At 37.0% G+C, this 20845-nt stretch overlaps 1 protein-coding gene across 1 annotated transcript in view; it reads right to left on the reverse strand.

Annotated features, from left to right (window-relative positions):
- The window catches only part of ctc1 (CTS telomere maintenance complex component 1), an 80813-nt gene that overhangs the window by 20082 nt on the left and 39886 nt on the right, over positions 1-20845 (reverse strand). The window contains exons 11-19 of the mRNA XM_072565206.1: positions 20438-20573; positions 19093-19207; positions 11093-11771; positions 5785-5874; positions 5419-5562; positions 4367-4461; positions 3640-3749; positions 2974-3139; positions 1723-1800 (exon numbers count right to left, since the gene is read on the reverse strand). Of these exons, the coding sequence (XP_072421307.1) occupies positions 1723-1800; positions 2974-3139; positions 3640-3749; positions 4367-4461; positions 5419-5562; positions 5785-5874; positions 11093-11771; positions 19093-19207; positions 20438-20573 (1613 nt within the window). The remainder of the gene's footprint in view (positions 1-1722; positions 1801-2973; positions 3140-3639; positions 3750-4366; positions 4462-5418; positions 5563-5784; positions 5875-11092; positions 11772-19092; positions 19208-20437; positions 20574-20845) is intronic.

Consider the following 20845-nt stretch of genomic DNA (forward strand, 5'->3'; position numbering starts at 1 on the left):
TAGTTTGACCAATAGAATTGCATCTGGAATGCAACACCTTACACTTACATTTAAAATAAGAAAAAGTTAAGGTCTAGGCCAATTTCTTTATATATATATATATTGATGAGGTTTGTTATCCAAATCAGTCTCTTTATTTTTAAGATGCTGAAGGGAAATGTTTTTTATATAAAAAAAAGCAGAGCTTCACTCTGTCCATTAAACCACCAAGACGTTTTAGTTTCACTTAAGGTCAAATAGCTGAGCAAATAAGAGACTCAGGTTTATTCATTTCCGGATTCCTAGGTCAGAGAAGCAAGGCATTACTCTCTCCAAGTTGCCTCTTAACAGGATAATGGCCTCCATTCTATGATACACATCCACATTCGCTCACATCCCTCCCCACCCCAACAAACAAACTAGCAGCACGTCAATAGCTTGTCAATGTTTTGGTTAATCAAGTGCCATGACTTCATTGTTGTAACCCAGATTAGTGATGCTGTACCTCTCATATTCACAAAAGCTTTACTTATTTCATCAACTTTAGAATAAAATCAAAACAGGATTCAAATACAAATTTGTTTTTTGTAAATAAAATGCAAATAGAATTCTACTTGCCCCCATTTCAAACCCCATTGCATCAAACTATTACAGTTGAATTTTCATTTAACAGGATAACAGAAACTCACTACAAGTCAGAGATGTACAGCATGGAAACAGACCCTTCGGTCCAACCCGTCCATGCTGACCAGATATCCCAACCCAATCTAGTCCCACCTGCCAGCACCCGGCCCATATCCCTCCCTATTCATATACCCATCCAAATGCCTTTTAAAATGATGCAATTGTACCAGCCTCCAAGTGTGCAGTTCCTGCTGGTCACACAGGAAGCTCTGCACAAATTTTGTACTGTTAATGCATAAGTTTGTAAATTTTTACATTTCATGTCAGTTATGCCAACTACATTTTAAAATAACTTTTAAACAAGACTCTTTTTCAAGAAAACACAAGTTGAATTTTCCTCCTCTCAAATCTTCTAATTTTCCCTAAATTGTTTTCCAGTTCTCTTCCTTTTTCACAACCATCACAATGGCAAAACACAAAGTCTCTTGAGCCAAGTTCCCATTTGCTAAAATTTCACAGCTAAACAGCTTAACATTTGTAAAGCAGACAGTAACTCTGGCCTCACAAGTGGCATCTTTCTTCGTCCCTCTGGACACAGCAATGATAATTAGTTGCACCACTTTCAACATGTGCTTTATATGGTGCACAGCAGGACTTTCAAATGACTTGTATAGCCCACTCAATTGTAATGTACTTTTCTTTTGCATGTTGGGCTGGGAGGCATTAACATAGACCTGTGATAATTTGAGGAGAAACTAGAAGAACTTAAAATACTTGAATCTTTAACAATCCCAGTGCTGGATTTACAAGTCACCAAACTTTGAAAACACGGGTCATATTTCTATCCGTTCAAAGAAGAGTTGTTACCCATCATGTCATACCAAGTCACAGAACAAATTGTGAAAAACTAACGTTTTGTCAACGCATCACTATATCTTGTGAACTTAAAAATCAACTACCATACGGTTTTGCAATAAGTAGGAACAGAGTATAGTATGATCATTCCCTTAGCAAGTCTAAAAGAAATGCAAAGTTGATTACAACTATGAATATATAGATTCTCCCATTTTAGTTTGAGTTTTCAGAGAAGTGAAGCAAAATGAGAATCAGAATACACACCTGACAGCCTCTGGTGATGGATTCTCAAGCATAGACACACTGCTTGAAGGCACATATTTGCAGTACACATTATTATGTCTGAAAAGCAAAATTATTATTAATAAATTGATATTTAAAATTCTTGAACTCTACCTTAACTATAAATGACAACTGCAATAGGATTGGAGGACAAACAAAAAACTAAACATTAGCCAAGATTTAAAAACAACTAAAATCACACAACCCATCTTTATTATTATTGACTGTTGGGAACATTTAGTAGGTCAGACACAGCATGTAAAGAGAATTGAAGGGTGACAGACCCGAAATAAAACTGCAGGGTCCTACATGAAATTAGTTCAGATTAATAAGTGGCAAAACTACGACAAACAGAATTTTAATGTGAGCAGATATAGCATCATCCACTTTGGACTGAAGCAAGATAAACTTGAGTTCTTTCTAAATGAGGGCCTGGAAAGAACAAATAGATTTTGAAATCCAAACACACAAAAGCTTGTCGATGAGTATTATAAAGCAATCAAAAAAGCTAACTGAATATTAGCAATTATTTCAATGTGGGAAAGAAGGGGATTACAAAATGGGAGGAAAACACGCCTCAGTTGCATGCAAATATAGCTGTATAGTTGATATTTTACATGCATTTTGGAATCATACTTCAGCAGGGCTTTATTGGCTTTCAATTGGGCACAGAACAGATCCAATGGAATGCTCGAGCTCAAAACAACTTATGACAAGTTGCATAAGTTTGTCTCGTTTTCTTTGGAGTTTGAAGGACTGAGGGGTGATGGCATTCAGATGTTTTACGTGTTAAAAAGATTTGATAGATACAGATAAACTATTTATTCTTCTAACAAGATTGGATGCCAAGCTTAAAATTAAAACTAGGCCAATCGGGAAGCATACTTTCCATACACAGAATAGAAGAAAATCTGTGACTCAAGAAAACTCCTGGAACACAGTTCCTAATTGCACTGTGGGTGTTCCTATCTCAGACTCTGTTTTCTCAGTGGCAACTAGGGTTTGGCAATAAGTGCAGGCCTAGTCAGTGATGCATATTGTGAACAATTTTTAAAAATCATTAAAAAGGTTGCAAACTGTAGAACAACTGAATATTCCTGACAAACGAATAGATTTTTGTTATAATGGTATCAAGGGAAATGACTATTGCAAATAATTGGAGTCAAGCAGACCAAATCATTATATAACTGAATAAGAGGAAAGCAGAATGGCCCACTCTTACAGAATACTAACCTGGATGTTACTCTCTCCAAACTATGAAATGTCACCACAGTACCAGGTAGAATTCCAAGGATGTAAGATAACATCATAAAATCTATATAGATGTGCAGAACTATAGTAGTATTTTGAACATCACCAACAGTTAGCTTCAGGCCCCAGTCACCAGGAACTGAAATACCTATTACAAACAAGGAGCAAACTAGTTAAACACATCCAAATGAAGCTGGAATAAGCAAACACATGTCATATTCAACAACTCTGGGAAAATGCCACGAAACGATTGAAGAGAGCTTCTTCATTCAACAAATAACCTATTCCTCAGTCTTTGTCAGTTTTTAAAAAAATATACAAGAGAGCAATTCCCAGTCTCGTGTAAACCCTGCCTTTCTGCAGGTGGAATAAAAGCCTATTCTCAGCACTTTCATCGCTTATCTCATTCTAATGCTGACTTCGCACAGAAGAGTTGAGGCCTGGGTAGATCAGCTATCATTTTGTTGAATGGCCTATTCTTGCTTCTATTTCTTATGTTGAATTTCAGTCAGATAGACATGCTGGGATACAGATTTGAATCATTGTTAGACAACATTCCTCCAGCATATCACAGCATTTCAACCAACTGCTGGACATCCCAATTTTGACAACGCAAAGCATACAATTGAAATACTGCTGTATCTTTACCTTGTGCATTTTTGTCAGTTATAACAGCTGCAAAGTTAGCTCTTATATTGGGGTTATAGCAGATCCTTTCCAATATGATTCCAGTGAAAGAGACAAGTGGTGCTGAGAAACTAGCAAATAACCAGAGCATTAGAAAATTCTAAGCTGTTAAAAACATGGTTGCTTTTAAAAAAAAAGCTGAATTCTCCCAACTAAAATGGGCAAAGAATTACACAGAATTTTTGCACATTTCAAAGTTTAAACTGTAAAATTAAGTTCATATATTTATTTAAAAGATCATAAATACATCAAACCATCATATCAATGCATAAACCTATTTGTTTCTAATACAATTCTTCTCTCTAATATGTTTATGAATCTTAAAACAGAAGTACCAAAAGGACTGGCTTGTTCTCATCAACCAAGTTGTTTTTAAAAAATACTGACTTGGATTTAGAATCCATTTACTGACAAGTAACCTTGTCCAAAGTGAACAGGATACAAAGTTTAGACCAGGCACAGGTGGAGTTACAAAGGTCCATAGTTCAAAAGCTCAGACTGCAAACATCAATGGGCTTACGTCAAAGGAAGGTTATTTGGATACTGGGGATTTGAACTTGTTTAGAACTATACCAAGCAGTCACCACAGGGAAGAGGACAAAAGAATACTCAAAAGGAGGAGATGTTGATTGAGATAAAGAGAGAGACAGACAGTTCTCAATGTATACAAATATATTTCCGTACTTACCTGCAAGAAAGTACTTCTTGAATAGTGCAAAGATGAGTTATTTCTGAAGCCAAGTTTTCAAAATAAGCAGACAGGTTGATGAGATTTTTGAAAAGCTGAAATCAAATTATCAGTTTAAAAAAATTTGATCTAAAACTATATTTTAAAGACACAAGAACAGAATCAATTATTCTAGAAAGTCGATATCAAAATACAACTCATGGAATCTTAATGCCATTACTGGACAGCAGCTCTCATTTCACATTAATTATTTCAAACAGCTGGTTACAAGGGAGTCCATTTTTTTGGAAAACTGCATACAATTCAGGTTGCCTTCTATAGGAAGTAAGTATGTTGTTAAACTCGAGAGGATGCAAAAAATATTTAAAAGGATGTTGTTGGGACTGCAGAGGTTGAGCTATAGGAAGAGGCTGAACAGGCTTAGGCTACTTTCCCTGGACATTGCAAGACTGAGGAGTGACCTTGGAGGTTTATAAAATCACAAGGGGGCGTGGATAGGATGAGAACCAAGGTCTTTTCTTAGGGTGGTGATGACATTGGGGAAGAGTCGAAATCTAGATGGTATGGACTTAAGATGAGAGGGAATAGATTTAAAAGGGACCAAAGGGACAACTTTTTCCCTGCACTGGGTGAGTGCATGTTTGGAATGAGCTGTCAGAGGAAATGGTGGAGGCTAGTTCAAATACAACATTTAAAAGTCATCTGGATGGGTATATGAATAGGAAGGGTTTAAGAGGGATAGGGGTCAAGTGCTGGCAAAAGGAACGTGGTCAGATTGGGATGTCTGGTTGGGTGCGGATGGGTTGGACCAAATGTTTCCATGCTGTAAGAATGTGCGACTCTGTTAACTGTGATCTTCAACTGTCAAGGTAGATCCCACGGCACTCTTATAATGCAGAAATGTTATACATTACAAATTACTAAATCCTCTACTTCCTAAAGCTCCCACTTTCTAATGCTCAAGAAATCAATTCTGCAAGTCCTTGATATGTCTGAATGATAAGATTAATTGAACCCAACTATTTTCCTTGGTTTTGAATTTGCTGTCTTACCTGGGACCGGTGTAAACAAGAAACTGTAGAAATATACTGCAAGTTCCAGCCAGGTTGAAAAGAAAGGAAAAGTGGACAATTCAAACTTTGCAGAGCCTTTTCTGGAATGGTAGTAGAGTTACGTTGTTCAAAAGCAGATGTGCCCTAGATAATTAAGGGAAAACTTGTAAATACTGCAAATTAAAATAAAGGTTTTCAATGATAATGAAACGTAATCAATTTCCTCATTGATTCTATTTTTCAGAAATAAATGAATGTATTCTTGCATATTTTGTGTGATTTCTTTATAATCTCATCACCAATTATTAGAATTTTTGCTTCCCATATTCAAATATTCTTTATGAAAGCACCTTCAGATTCACTTACCAGCTGTTTTGATGCAATCAGTCTGTACACTCCCCCTGGGTTTATTAGATGGTACCACTTCACAGCTTTGCCCACGAAATTTAACAGCACCTGCGGTGACATTGGAAGAATAATCACATAACTAATTCAGACTTGAGTGGGTACTAATGAAGAGCTACAACATTAAACCAAATCAATCCAGACGAGAAGTCTGGTTTCAGCAACAAACATTTGAAAATTTTCTCTTTCATATTACACAATATGCAAACAAAAAAGTTTATCAATGGCAAAAGACTCCCAGATATCAGACAAATAATAGGAAGAAACAAAAAGATCAATACACTGAAATGTGATCAAATATGAATTTGAACAATTCATGCCTTATTTGTTAAGAAATATTGCCAGCTCTTCAAACTGCTGGCAATGGATCAAAGATGTGCTGTTGCTGTTCAACTAGGATCCTTCGTTATTGTTGGCTGCCATTATTACCTGTATGTTCAGCCATGTGTTAGCAGCTCCAGAAAATCAGAACAGAAAAAAGGGAAAAAAAACTGGCAGTATCTGGGTAATCCAACAGAAGCATTTGAAGAGTGTCAAGAATTTTAAAATCAGAGCATTCCTTACTTAACAGGAGACAATCACGGTCATTGAGGACGGGACAAGAGGCTAAGAGGTCCTGATGCAAGTTAGGTGGAAACAACTTGAACCATTTTTATTTTGAACTTAATTTATTCAGTTTATTTGGGATTGCTGTGGGAATCAAATCTACAGAAATGGGTAACACTATTTTTTACACTTCAGTTTTGCATCTATCCCTCATGAAGAACGCAGCAGTTCATACAACTATTGCACTTCCCACAGAAGCTGGAAACGATGAGCCAGCTGCTATTACTTCTATAGTAACAACATTTCCTTTCACAGAAAGGTCTTTTGGCAACATCAAAAAGACAATAACTACTTTCTTGAGAGATGGTGGCGGCAGCTACAGTAGCATGGTTGCTGAGACTGGCTCCTTCTGAAATCAATGACTTTAGGGAATTTTAACACTGGAGTGGTGAGTAAATGCCAAATCATTTATATGACGATAGAATAATACAACACTACAAATATAGTTATTAGACTGCAAGAGTATCACCAAAATAATCAAAATCACACAAGTGATTTAAAATATTACATTGGCAGCATTAATTGTTCTCAGATTTACATAAAACAAACTTTTTGCAAATGAAACAACCACATCAAGTGGCTGTAGTAATGAGGCTTAAAAACAAACGCTCGTGGAAATTAAGCACCCCATTGAGAAAGAAAGATTGGTAAAAAGATGACCCTGTTCCTGTATTTGAGAAGAAATGAACATCGGGAGAGGGATGTGCAGTTCATAAAATTCAATCTTTTCCAGTCAAGAATTTTGGAAATTATGCAATTCCATAAAAGAATTTCTCAATTTCCCAAATATCAGTTTTGGTTTTTCTTACGGAACCTGCAAACCCACCATTAAAGATATGAGACAAGACCTTCTTTTAAAAAACAAAATCACAAGTAAACAATACATCTTTGAAGACAGATTTGGCAATTATACAGGCATTTAAAAGGTAGATTGTACATGCAACTTCTGCACTAGAGAGATGAAACCTTCTGATAAGAAACTAGATAATCTTTACAAGGTGAAAACTATTAACAGATACCAAGGCATCACAGCCACAACTTGGCACTGGATAATGGTTTCACTACTATCCTATATTTGTTTAGCTGCTCACATATTCAGATGAGACAGTTTTGACCTTTTCACTAAGCAGGAACTTAGTTTTGGCAATCAAAAAATAAATTGTTCAACATACTTAGTTAAAAAACTTAAAAATATACTCCCTCACATATGAACACCATTTAAAAGTGCCAAAGTTACGACAATTAGATTGTGTACCAGGAGCAAGAACTGTATTCTGATACGCAAAAATATTAACCATGTATGCCAGTGAGAACACTGCAGTGGATTTTTCTCTACTTGTCAGAACTCTGACTACATAAATAACTCACTTGCTATAACAGATACGTATGTTACCACCAGATTTGTTCATATTGTGTCCTCGTTAATTTTTAAGTGTCAACTTGTTAAAATTAATTGACATTTATAGTCCAAGATCATATGAAAAGGACTACTTGAACAGTACATTGGCGCTCAAAATTTTGCATCACAACATTGTGACCTGTTATGCTGCAGATCAATTGCAAAACTCACATTGGCTATAAAGGTAACTATCTGAAAATGTTACGTTTACTAAAATATTAAAATGCTCAGTGTTAACCCACAGAATATCATTCTAAAATGTGGTGATATTACTGTGTATGTTAAATATGAAAAGCTATACTTAATTAGACACCATTGCCACTAGAAAATCAGAGCCTAACAAACAAGTGACAATATGTTGAAAGCCATTGTACTGTTCATGTTCACTAACATGGTGGAAATAGCAGTCTTCTCCCTTCTCAGTGGAAACAACAAGCACCTGAACTTCAAGGAAAATTTGTTATGGGACTCGCGTTAGCAAAAGTACTTGTGCCAACAACTCTGATCTCATTTCAGTTGAGAATCTCAGACGCATTTCTGAAGAATGGAAAAAAAAATGTTGAGTAGGAAGCTCATTCGGAAATGGTGCATGTCTGTTGTGATGCCATATTTATCAAAATAAAAACACCAAACTTGCCTTTCAGTGCACCAAATTCATTGTTTTCTTAAATATTGACATTACCAACACAAGAGCAAGTTCCCAAAATTAGAAACCTATCATCAGGTATTAAAATACTTTCAGGATTATGTGCAAAAGCTGTAACAAATTTATATTGGTTACCCCTTACTCTCATTGCTCCATTATATCCAGAGTTTAACAACAGCCATTCTCCTCAAATCTCTCAAGATGGCACCAGGCTGGGCATTTCAAACAAGAAGAAATCAGCAGGTATTTCCAGTAAAATAAGCTATTGGTTCAAGATTAACTTTCAAAAACCGTACTGGGTGATTAATAATGATCATTTACCAGGACAATTTGTACAAAAAAGTTCATTTGATGCAATTTTCCCCCAACATCCATATGTGTAAAATTATGAGTAGAATGTTTTTTCATCCGATTTCCAGGAGAACGCAAGGGTTAATTTTGCACCCTTTTACAAAGGGAACCCAAAAAGAACAATAAAGACACAAATTGGACAAAACAATTAACATCAGAACTTTATGCATGTTATTTCTAGCAAAAATAAATATTTACAATATTCTGTGAAACAACCAACATTATGTTACAGTAGTTTTCCTCCCACACCTATACAAGTGGAGGCATGAATTTGCAGAAAAATGGCGCTCCCTCAAAGCTTGTCGTCTTCGTTATAAAGACTAAAGTTAAACTGTGCCTACTTCCGGACACCCGTAAATTGGCGGGAAATATTGTAAGAAATATTTGAGACTATTTCTCTCAAAAGATATAAAGCCATCAAACAAATGCCTTGCCTAACACTCCTGCTACAATATTCATGATCTACGTATTCAGATTCCAAACTGGAAAAACTGTGTGTTTCAACAATTAATAGCTAAAACCCAATTTATATTTTAGAAAATAAGAAACTGGATCATAAGCACCAAAGTTTAATTTTAGCTTGCACTTTGTTACAGCTTCGAATTTGAAACAGAATGGTCATAAATTAAAATTTAAAATGATTGAAGTTTATTGATACATAGAACTACGATTAAATTTATAAAATTCAAGCTATTGCAAAATACTTTAGTGCATTTAACTAATTTTAATTTTAGTCTATTCACAAAATACTGCAGATCAAAAACATGTTTTAAACAGCTGCAGTAGAGTTATTCATCTATGGAAATGTGCACATTTTTGTACTGTAGATCGAGAAAATGTATTTCAATGTTTCAGAATATCAATGTTTCAAGAGGGAAAAAATGCAGTTTTACTGTTGTACAATGACTGTTTTTGGTATTTAACAATGCCCACACTTTGCTTACTAAGTTGTGAAGTTGAGAGGTAACTCGCAGACTCAGTGACAATTAATCAGCCCAAAACGACAAGCAAATGGAGTGTTAATCTTTTGAACATAAACTTTCCTGAAAACACAAGTGACCAATACAAGTGAAAATTGTGCATCTCTTCCAAAACAAGACGACTAAATGCAACAGAAGTGACTGCGTCCAGTGCACATTCCTCTTAGATTTGACTGAGCATATCTCAAACTCTGAAGAGAATTCTTAAGCAATCAACACTTACACCGTTGGTCATCAACTGCATATTGACAAACACTTTGTATTTCTGAATCACAAATACAGACCTGAAAAAAAAATCACCAATGACTCTGACATGCTAAACATCACTTTTAATGAACTGCTTTCCTCAATACATATTTGGCTTCCGCTTTAACATTATGCTTGAATATACTTGAGATTCAATTGTAAACCTACTGCTCAGTTAAATTGAGTTGTATAGGCACAATTTCTTTATAAATAATGTAACAATTAATATGTAGATAAAATTTCTAACTTTTCAGGGTAGTTTCTGAAGTCAATGATTTTGAATTTTTTTTAACTGTACCTTCAGTCAGCAACTTTAGCTTGACAAAAATCTTACAAGGCAAATCTGAATTTTCACATGCATGAATTTTTTTAGGAATAAAAGGAAGTACAAATTATATAAAGTAGTCAAGATGGCTTACAAAACATGCCCTCCACCCCAAAATTTTGCATATTGATTGAAAATTTATTACAGCAAAACATATAGGATTGAACTAATCACATGACCTCCTCAGCACAAAGAGTTAACAAAGCCAACACCCAAACAAAGAAAGCTTTTTGATAAGTCATGGGTCACTTCGGTTTTACATGCATTCAGTAAACAACTTAAAATCGATCACAACCTGGCCAATACACGTTCACAATTATAATGTAAACTTACGTTCTGAAGGTCATTGCTTTAAAAGGAAAAAACATTCCTTTTATTATTAGCCTTGTGCAACATAACATAGCTATTTGACGTTTGATCAAGATCATTAGCTTTTCAGAGACTTGATTTTTGGCCACAATAAATATGTCATGTCAGACTAAAAAAAACCAGCTTATTTGGAAAGAGTGTAACTAAAGGGTTAATGTTGCAGTTTATTTTTGATTTGGGGTATTTATCTAAATCGGGCTCGTAATCGACCAGAAGTTTGTCAAATTTACTCCCATTTCAAATATCAGGACAAGATTCAAGTCATGGCTGCTATAATTAGGGAGCTGGAATTGTACTGCATAGCAGCACTAGTTTTCAAGGACAGAGTTCAATTAAATAGTACTTACTTGTGTACGATTGTTGTGTTCAGAACAAAGAGAGGGGTCTGCTTCCAGCTCTGGCAATCCCTCGATTTTTGATTCATCTTCCCACTCTCTGGGGCTTCCTATATGGACTGCAGACGCCTGGAAAGCCAGGCGCAGCTTCGGCTTAGCTTTCTTCACGAAAGCCTCTCCAGAGCCATTAGTATGCTCACAGCCTTCGTTTCTGCCATATTGACAGTTCCTCAGCATCAAAGCATCTTTGTGAGTTACTACTATGAGCTGGGTAACGCAGCCGACGTTGCGGGTTTCCTTTCTCCTTTGGCTGGTGCATGCTGTCGAACGCCCAGCGGGTGTACCTGTGCCCGGCAGCCGCTCTCCCTGGCCCGGGATGCCCACCGCTTCGTCGCCAGTCCATAATGGGTGTGAACAAACAGTTCTTCTACTTTCACCAACATGGCCTTCTTGCAGCACAACTTCCTCCAGCCGAGGCATTTTGGGAAGGGAAGGGCCATCCTGGTGCTGATTGGATGTGATGCTGTTGAGCTCATCGTTTTTGCATGCCTCATTGCAGCTGCTGCGAGCTGCAGTTCTTGCACTGGTCGACAAGGTGCTCGACAGTGCAGGGATGAGCAGTTTTGGTCTTGTCGAAACAGCACGTCTCTTGAGCACTTGCAAGTCAGCCGCACAGAACTGGACATAGATCCTGTTGAAACACCAGATTTTTCTTTTAAAAAAAATATATAATTTTTTTTAAAATCCCAAAAGTGCGCTCAAAAAAAAAGTGACTTGAATTTCTAATCTGAGTGCTGAAAAAGAGCTCACGGCTGAGGCTAAAATGGAGTAGCAACAAAAGCGAAGCTGTATTCGAAACCTGAGAGTTTCACTACTGTAACCACAAAAACATCTGCTGCAGTGAGCTACCCCGCCCTCCAACGTTTGCAGTTTAGACCAATCACATTCCCCAGCAAATCCCCAAGGGTTGATAAATGACGTTGCATTGCAGATAATAGCCACTAAATATGTCCTTGTTGTGAAGCGGACGTAGCGAAAGAGCACTCAGATATTTCTCTATACGAGAGTGTATATTACGTTAGTTTACAAAGCACTCAAAGAAGGATTTAAACTGAAAAAAATACTCTAGAGTTCGAGCTTCAAGTTCAAAATTTTACTGTTCACCTCCAACGACCATTACGCATTCGTTTTCAGCTCAAGACGCTCAATCCCTTCCCAAATCCTCTCCCATCATGCCCGACAAAAAGACAACCCCTGCCACGTCGACAATGGAAAAATACTGCAGAGCCTTTTGAAGAGAAACTAAAGCCTGGACAAGTACACTTTGCATGTTTGTGAGGTGAAGAGAACAGTTCCATCTGCACAGGCAAAGCCACATTTTAATGCTGTTTTATTACAATTTTGCATAAAGTGTTATAGCCGCACCCAAACGATCTGTTTTAAGCCAACAGCCGGTTTGACTAGTATGCTTTTCAGCAAGACATGTAACACCTATGCGTTATTCTATAAATTATTAGGTATTGAAAAAGTATGTATGAATGAAACTCAAATTTTTATCCTGCTAATCTTCACTTGAAACCTCGACTGCTTGACTGCAGTCGATTTTTAAATCACGTCTTAAACTCACGTAATCTAGTATTCACGCATGCATTTGCAACATAATTAGAGAATTACACAAGCAAATATTAATAATTGTTTTTCTAAAACAGTAAAAAAAGAGTCCTGCTTCCTCTCCTAAAATGCACTGTTTAAAAATAGCAGTAGGGCAAGTTATCCCTGCGTCCCTCAACACCACAAAAAGATAATTCTGCTATTATTACTTTGTTGTTTCTCGGAGCTGTCGCGTTACAACAGCACGTTTTAAACATTTATTAACTATAAAACGCGCAGGATGTCAATAGGTTATGAAAAGGTACTATATATGCAAGTTTTTCTTTGTATTTTATTCTGCAGGATGTGGGTGCCAACGAAGCATCTGATAAACAATAATTCTTCATGGTGGTGAATGTTGATGGATTATTTGGCAGATATCAGTCTTTACCTACTTAGGGAAAATCAATACTTTGCCCGATTGTGAGCTCAATGGCAACTACCTTACACACAACATAACTAATGACTCAGGTGTAAACATATCTCAACTCTAATTATGCTTGGCAGAGATTAATTTTTGTAAACTGAGTAAAGGCTACCTTTTAAGGCAGCTGGCCTTTTGTAGACTTTGTTTGGCACATGTTTAATTGAATTCTCAACTTATTTTGCCTCTCAGTGCCAGGGATCTGGGTTCAATTCACTCTCAGGTGACTGTGGAGTTTGCACATTCTCCCCATGTATGCATGTGTGCTCATCCCACAATCCAAAAATGTGCAGATTGGATGGATTAGTCAAGCTAAATTGCTCATAATGTTTAGAGATGTGTTGGCCAGGTGAACTAGCCTTGGGAAATGCAGGGTTACAGGGATAGAGTCTGGATGGGTTGTTGTTTGGAAGGGGAGTGTGGACTCAATAGGCTGAATGGTCTGTTTCTATAATTCTCAACCTATGTATGCATGTTGAGGCCAATTTCTCCACCCACGAGAAGTGAACTCTGTCAGTTCAGCTTGAAAACTGGGTCACCTAAATACCACCTGCCTCCTTTCTGAGAACAGACCAAGTGAATACTTCCAGCACTTTCATGAAAACAGGTAGTAAGTGTCATTTGTGGGAGCTTCGTGTGCACAAATCTATTCTGATGCATTACATTACAACAGCATATTCTAAGTACTTAATTCGCTGTACTACTCTTTGGGATTACAGAAATGTACATTTTTTTGTTTCCAGTATTTAGGATTTTTCCATTCAACTCCATTCCACAGCATCTAGTTAATAAAGGGAAGCATTATGGACAACAGTTTAGCAGGATCAGATTAGCAGTGGAGGACAAGAAGCATAGATGTTAGTTCATCTGGTGCTCACAAAATTCTAAACCCTGCAACATTTCCACAAACAAATGAAGAAATCCCTCAAAATGAAAGAGCGACTTTGCAGTAACTTGTTCACAGACTACACAATTCCAAAGAAGCTGCCTTTCTACTTTCTTCAAAAGGCCATCTCCCCATGCACTGGCTCTGACAAGGAGCATCACAATAGTCTCTCTCCAATCAGGTTTTTCCCCTGCCACAGTACTAACAGCCCTAATTGAAATCACAATGATTTTGTATTATTTTCCTCATCTTACATAGTCAAATATATCAGGCTGAAAACACACTAACTATCCTCTTTCAAACTTTCTTTACTGCCCAGTTGAGAGGGACTGCTGTCACCCAATTACACGCTTCCCTAAACAGTCGTACGGAGAGAATCTCATACAATAGCTTTGCTCCACATCCCTCACCCATAACTCATGAAACCTCAAAAATTTCCACACTGAGCAAGGTCTCCCCGAGAGCAATCTTCCGAAAACACAGCCGTAGAAGTTGTGATACAAATATGTTTCTGAATATAGATGATAACTAGCTCTACCTCACTATCACCTCATTTGACCTTTTAGATTAGATTACCTACAGTATGGAAACAGGCCCTTCAGCCCAGCAATCCATACCGACCCCCTCTGAAGAGTATCCCACCAAGACACATTCCCATACGTACTCTTTTGACTAATGCAACTAACACTATAGGCAATTTAGCATGGCCAATTCACCTAACCTGCACATCTTTGAATTGTGGGAGAAAACCGGAGCACCCGGAGGAAACCCACGCAGATATGGGGAGAATGTGCAAACACGACAGACAGACAGACAGACAGACAGTCAACAGAGGCTGGAATCGAACCCGGGTGCCTAGCGCTGGGAAGCAGCAGTGCTAACCACTGAGCTGCCCTTCTATTGTTTTATATTGTCAATCTGTTTGTCTGACATTCAGTTCTGGATGTGGCTTAAAATTTATTACATTTAAAAAAATAATTAGAAAATTGAAGCCATTAATTTCAATTCAAAACACAATCCTTCATTCTGTAGCCAAATGTTTGTGCTTTTCTGTCCAGGCCTCAGGCTGAGATTATTTACAATCTGAGCATTGTAGTTCACTGAGCTGAGCTTCGGATATCATCTCTCCATCATCACAAAAGCTATCAATTACCACCTCTATAACAATATGCATCAGCAGCTGAATTGACCATCCCTGTTTCTGTTATCTTCAGACTCAAACTATTTCACAGTTCTTTAGCCAATCCAACGTTTTCCAGTTTTCATTGATACACGATTATTCAAAACTCCACTTACCACATCCTAACCAAGTACACTTCTTATTTAACTCCTATATATGCTGACTTACATAGGTTCCTGATCCAAGGCATCAGATTTTAAAATCCTGATCCTTTAATTCAAATCTCTCCACAGCATTTCCCTTCCTTCCTCTGCTGCCTTTGAGCCCCAACATTTCCAGTTAATTCAGGCCTCATGCACATCTCCTGGTATCTTCACCTCTCTGTAAAGCAGTAGTATTTTCAACATTAGGAGGCCATAAAGCTTTGGAATTCACTTCAACTTCTCTTTCTGCTCCTTTAAATCTACCTCTTTCACTATTCCTAACACTGATTTGATTCAGTTTTTTTTTGTTGGATAACATTACTGTGAAGCATCTTGGGTTGTTTTACAGTGCTACATGCTTTAAATAAATGCATGGTGTTACCAAGTGCAAGGTCATCATATCCAGTCTTCACTCTCCATTAAAATAACCAAATACATTCTGCATCATAATTCTGGCTTTTAAATTTTGAAACACTGGCTGTTTCTTTTTTCCCCATTGTCAAAAATGTACTAAACAATTCTAACTTCTCAACTGGAAACTGAGCCAAGATCACAGCAAACACTACAGGTACAGAACTGGAAATTTCTTGGACCAGATGGATTAGCCTTCTCACTGCTTTAGTCAACTCAGTGAATTTACACTTGAAGCATTTCAATCTGCAACTAGCAGTTTTGAATTAAGTGGTTTCAATATCAAAGCTAATTCTCTCAGTTTTGGCAGTTGTGGGGTAGTGTTGACCTTAAAACATGGCAACTTTGCAAGGCTCTGCAGGCCACTGATCAGTGGCATGGGAGAAAAAAAAACAGAAACAGGAAAGTATCAGGTGATGGAACACTGAACAGCAAGGGATAGCGGGGGGGGGGGGGGGGAAAAAGAGCTGTAGTTTATGATAAATTGGAGGCTAGTTTTTTTTTAATGCAGTGTATCATATTTTATCCAGCAGAGTAACTCAGATTAAAAATCTGATTTGATTCACTCCTCAATTAGAGTATTTATCATGGTTTTGACATTTTCACCTGGAGGGGATTGTGATTAGTTTGTCCCAAGATGTTGATATGAAATTAAGCTTGGTTCACATAGGCTATTAACTCCCAGAAACAAAAACAAATCAAGACAATGATTTATCTGGGTAAAGTGGTTAACAGGATTGTATACCAACATCACATCAATCCAACACCGCACCAGATGAAGATACATGAAGATATTTCCTACAAAATATTGGTTACGTTTAATCTTATAAAACGTTTCAGGGAGGTGTAGGATAAGCAGGCAATGTATTGCCATAGCCCCTACACAAAGTGATGGTTACTTTATTTCAGGTACTAATTTGTTTGGCAGTCCCTGAACCTGATGCTCAACACAATGTGGATGAAGGACAGAGATTAAGCTTTTTGCCATTCTATCTCAGCTTAACTATTCCAAGCTGCCTCCCTTAAAGCAAGCCAGGAAAACAACTGAAAATCCTACAGCATTTACAAGTCTTCCAATGAAGTCCATGCCAGTCCATAGCAGAATTTAGCCAATAACCAGATAATAAATAAATGTTTTTTGAAATAAGATAAAGTTCAGTTATTTCCAATTGAAATTCAACGGTACCTCCACTGCCAAGTCCCAAACAATTAACCAGGAATGAACTGCACCGAACAAGCAAAATCAACTTTATGGCTACTTGATCTGTTCAGACTAACATACTGATGAATGGTTCAGCACCTTGCCATAAACTAAATTCCAAGTATCACATCAGGAAATTGATGGACTTCTCCACTTGCCTGGATGGGTACTGCTGCAAAGAGATGTTTTGTATCACATCACAAAATGCTAAATTTATTTTTTAAATCTATGATTTTGATTTTCATGAAGAATTTAAAGCGACACAAACACATGAAATCAAATCCACACTTCCTTAAATGGTAATTATCAAGACATACATTGTCACAGATATCATTTAAAAAGAATTATTTGAAATGAATACAGATGAAATTTAGAAAGGGATTAACAGTATTTTTGTAGTAGCAGGGGCTGGTTTTTGCAAAATTGGGCACATCACACTCAAGAGGTAGACCAGTGTTTGGAAACACCAAGATACTTCAATAGTTGTAAAACATCTCATATGACAATATTTACATCATCTTTAAGCTTTATGGAATTGTTTTCACAATAACAGGTTTTCTAATTAATTGACATTTTTCTCATATTTAATCAAAAACTGACTTTTCCAACAGAGTAGAATGATTAACTATAGCAGAGTCAAATTCTTCACAATTTGTTTCCACTGCAATAGCATGCAGCATACTACTAGCGGCTTTTACTGACTTGATCCCCAATAGCAGTTATGTATCAAAGTGTTGAGACAACATCAATATATTCACATTTGAGCAGATTGCTCTTTAGAAACTAATTCATTACCACATTCCTTATGTATTGGATAGCAAAATTGTTAAGACTGTACTTGGTAGATGGCACTTACTCATTGTGACTCATTTAGCACCGTTTATTTCAAAGACTGATAGTCTTATAAGTACCATAACAATACATTCAGTTGAATATTATGAATGGGTTATTTCTCAAGGCTTGACATTAAACACAGAATGTAAACTTTAGATTCACCAAGGTAACACGATAGTTGGGAAACAAGTTACAAAGATGGAGATGAGAGACTGAGTCTATTTCTCCTTGCACAGATGAAGGCTAGGCATGAATTAATAGAGACATCATTCAAGTTGTAGTTTGATAGGAAAATATTTTCTATCGGAAATCAGTGACAAATTGTTACCAATGCAAAATGGAGTTCAACATTTCTTTTGCAAAGGATGTGCTAAGGCAAATACTATTTCACTTTTTAGGGCAAAGTAAATAAATATTTGAAGTAGAGGAAAATACAAAGATATAAAGACAGGGGCAAGGCAGTGGGATGGAGTCTGGATTCATCCAAACAGATTTTTTTAAAAATTAATCAATCAATCATTAGGGATTGCTGGGGAAGAATCAGGAGTAGGCTCCCTTGTTTACACTCCTTCTGGAAGTCAGGACCACGAAGCCCAATTCTGAGTTAAAGATCTTTCAGCATGTGAAGGGAGCATATCAAATTCCAACAAGATCTAAGCACTCTCCCTACACATGCTAAGATCTTTAAGTTCAGAATTGGCTCCACAATCCTGAAAGGAAATGGATATGGGCCTGGTGTAATGATCTCTGGACACTACGCACACTGCCTAATTACTTATTTACAGTAGCTTTAATCTCAATACTTTCAAGACAGTTTGTTCTAACATTGAACATATTCAAAATTTTACCCACAGTTGCCCAGGTAATGTATTCTATACAGAGCAGGACAATATCAAAGAGAAACTCCAACTCATTTTAATAGCATAAATATTTTCAGAAGATACAATCCAGACTGTACCTCAGCCTGACTTCACACTTTCAGGAAGGTATTGGTCTGTAAGAACCAGTAGTACATCTCCCCTTGTTCACTCCTTGGTAATGCATATAGATTAAAATAAAGATATAAATAATTGTTCAACCACCAATGTTTGATAAATTGCAAACTTCATAACCATAGAGTTCTTGACAGGTTTTCCTACTCAGTCCATTTCTATTCTTGATGGTTACAGTGCAGTATAACTCATGAATACAGGGAATTTAAAATCATCTCTATAATAGACTAGGAGCTTTAAAATTGACATTAATTTTCTGAACTTTTCTAAAGCACTTCACAACACACTTACCTGGTGTGTTTCTCTTTGATAAACCTTGGATCATCAAGTTGTTTTGATGAAGGGAACTCACTATGAATGAATCGTTCTATAACCAGTTGGTATTTCTGCAGCTGCACCAAACAGTCTGAAATGAAAAAAACAGAAACTCTCCTGCTGAGCAGAAAGTGAAGGCGGATAATACAGACAACACCAACATTACAGAAATAATTTTGAGCATGGGAAAGAAGCCGTCACTCTAATGAAATTTCCAACTGTTCTTTTTCTTAACATTGACAGATTTGCTGTATTTCCATATGTCTCTACTGTTATTTCATGTACATATTTCTAATTTATGTTATATAGGGTTGGATTCTTGTTATTTTATTGTAGATGTAAGAATATATGAGACATATGGATTGATTTGCTTATTAATTATAACATAGGATATTGATCAGCTCAGTTGGCTCAACAGTTGGTTTGCAATGCAGAGTGATGCAAGTTCAGTTCCTAAAAGGGATGAGGTTACCAAGAAGGACTCTCCTTATCAACTTCTTCCCTCACTTGAGGTGTGGTGATGCTCATGTTAAATCACCACCAATCACCTCTCTAATGAGAAAGCAGTTTGTGACTTTACCATTACCTTCATGCTATAGGTTTTTTTTTTGCTTGAGTGTTTCCTTCAGAAATATTCAGTCTATTAAGTTGAATCTGTGTAGTCTAAACCTGTACAGACATTGTTGGTTTAGAAAATCATGAGGGGCATGGATAGGGTAAATAGACAAGAGCTCTTCCCTGGGTTTGGGAGAGTCCAGATATGGAGGGCATAGGTTTGGGGTGAGAGAGGAAAGATTTTTTAAAAAAAGGGACCGAAGGGGCAATTTCTTCACACCGAAGGTGGTGCGTGCATGGTATGAGCTGCCAGAGGAAGTGGAGGAGACTGGTACAATACCAACATTTAAAAAGGACCTGGAAGGGTATATGAATAGGAAAGATTTAGAGGAATATAGACTAAGTGCTGGCAAATGGGACTAGATTAGATTTGGATATCTGGTCGGCACGGATGAGTTGGACCAAAGGGTCTGTTTCCGAACTGTACATCTGTATGACTCTCAGTGTCCCATATGAAGGAATGATCTGAATAGGGATATCTTGTTGTTTGCAAACTGCTGATATCCTCAAGACAATCATATTTGATCAAACAGTAAATCTCAACTCCCGTTTTCCCACTTTTGACACTTGGAGCATGCAGGTTGAATATTCAGTATTTTTCCAAAATAAAAGAAATTAGAGATATTTCAGTGTAACAATTTTTTAAAAAATGACTCCCCAGTGCATTCCAATAAATAAAACCGGACTGTAATTGCAAAGTTCTTACCCAAATATGAGGTGTCACTAAAAGCAATTTGGTTCACTTCATTAGAGGCAAGTACAACACAGTCCAATGTACCCGATGTGTCTAGAAGCTGCAAACGACCAGTTCTGTAATTTGCCTGGAAGATACCATGCAGTATCTGAAACAAATAAACATTAGCAAGTTGAACATTCTTCTTTCCGCAAGGATTCATTGAAAAGAGATAATGGAAACACAAAAGTCAGTTTGACACTGACCTATCTTCCCTTGAAATAACAAAAAGGGATTCAACACCTTTTTCAGCAGTATTAGTTAACACCCTTGGATAATAACTGTGCAAAGTATGATAACGTGATTAACCGGGAAGGTCTTATTTTGAAAGCTATGTCACCAAAAGATTATTCAGCAGAGATCACATCACCTTGCTTATGG

This window comes from Chiloscyllium punctatum, chromosome 48, assembly GCF_047496795.1.
Source record: "Chiloscyllium punctatum isolate Juve2018m chromosome 48, sChiPun1.3, whole genome shotgun sequence".
Classification (NCBI taxonomy): domain Eukaryota; kingdom Metazoa; phylum Chordata; class Chondrichthyes; order Orectolobiformes; family Hemiscylliidae; genus Chiloscyllium; species Chiloscyllium punctatum.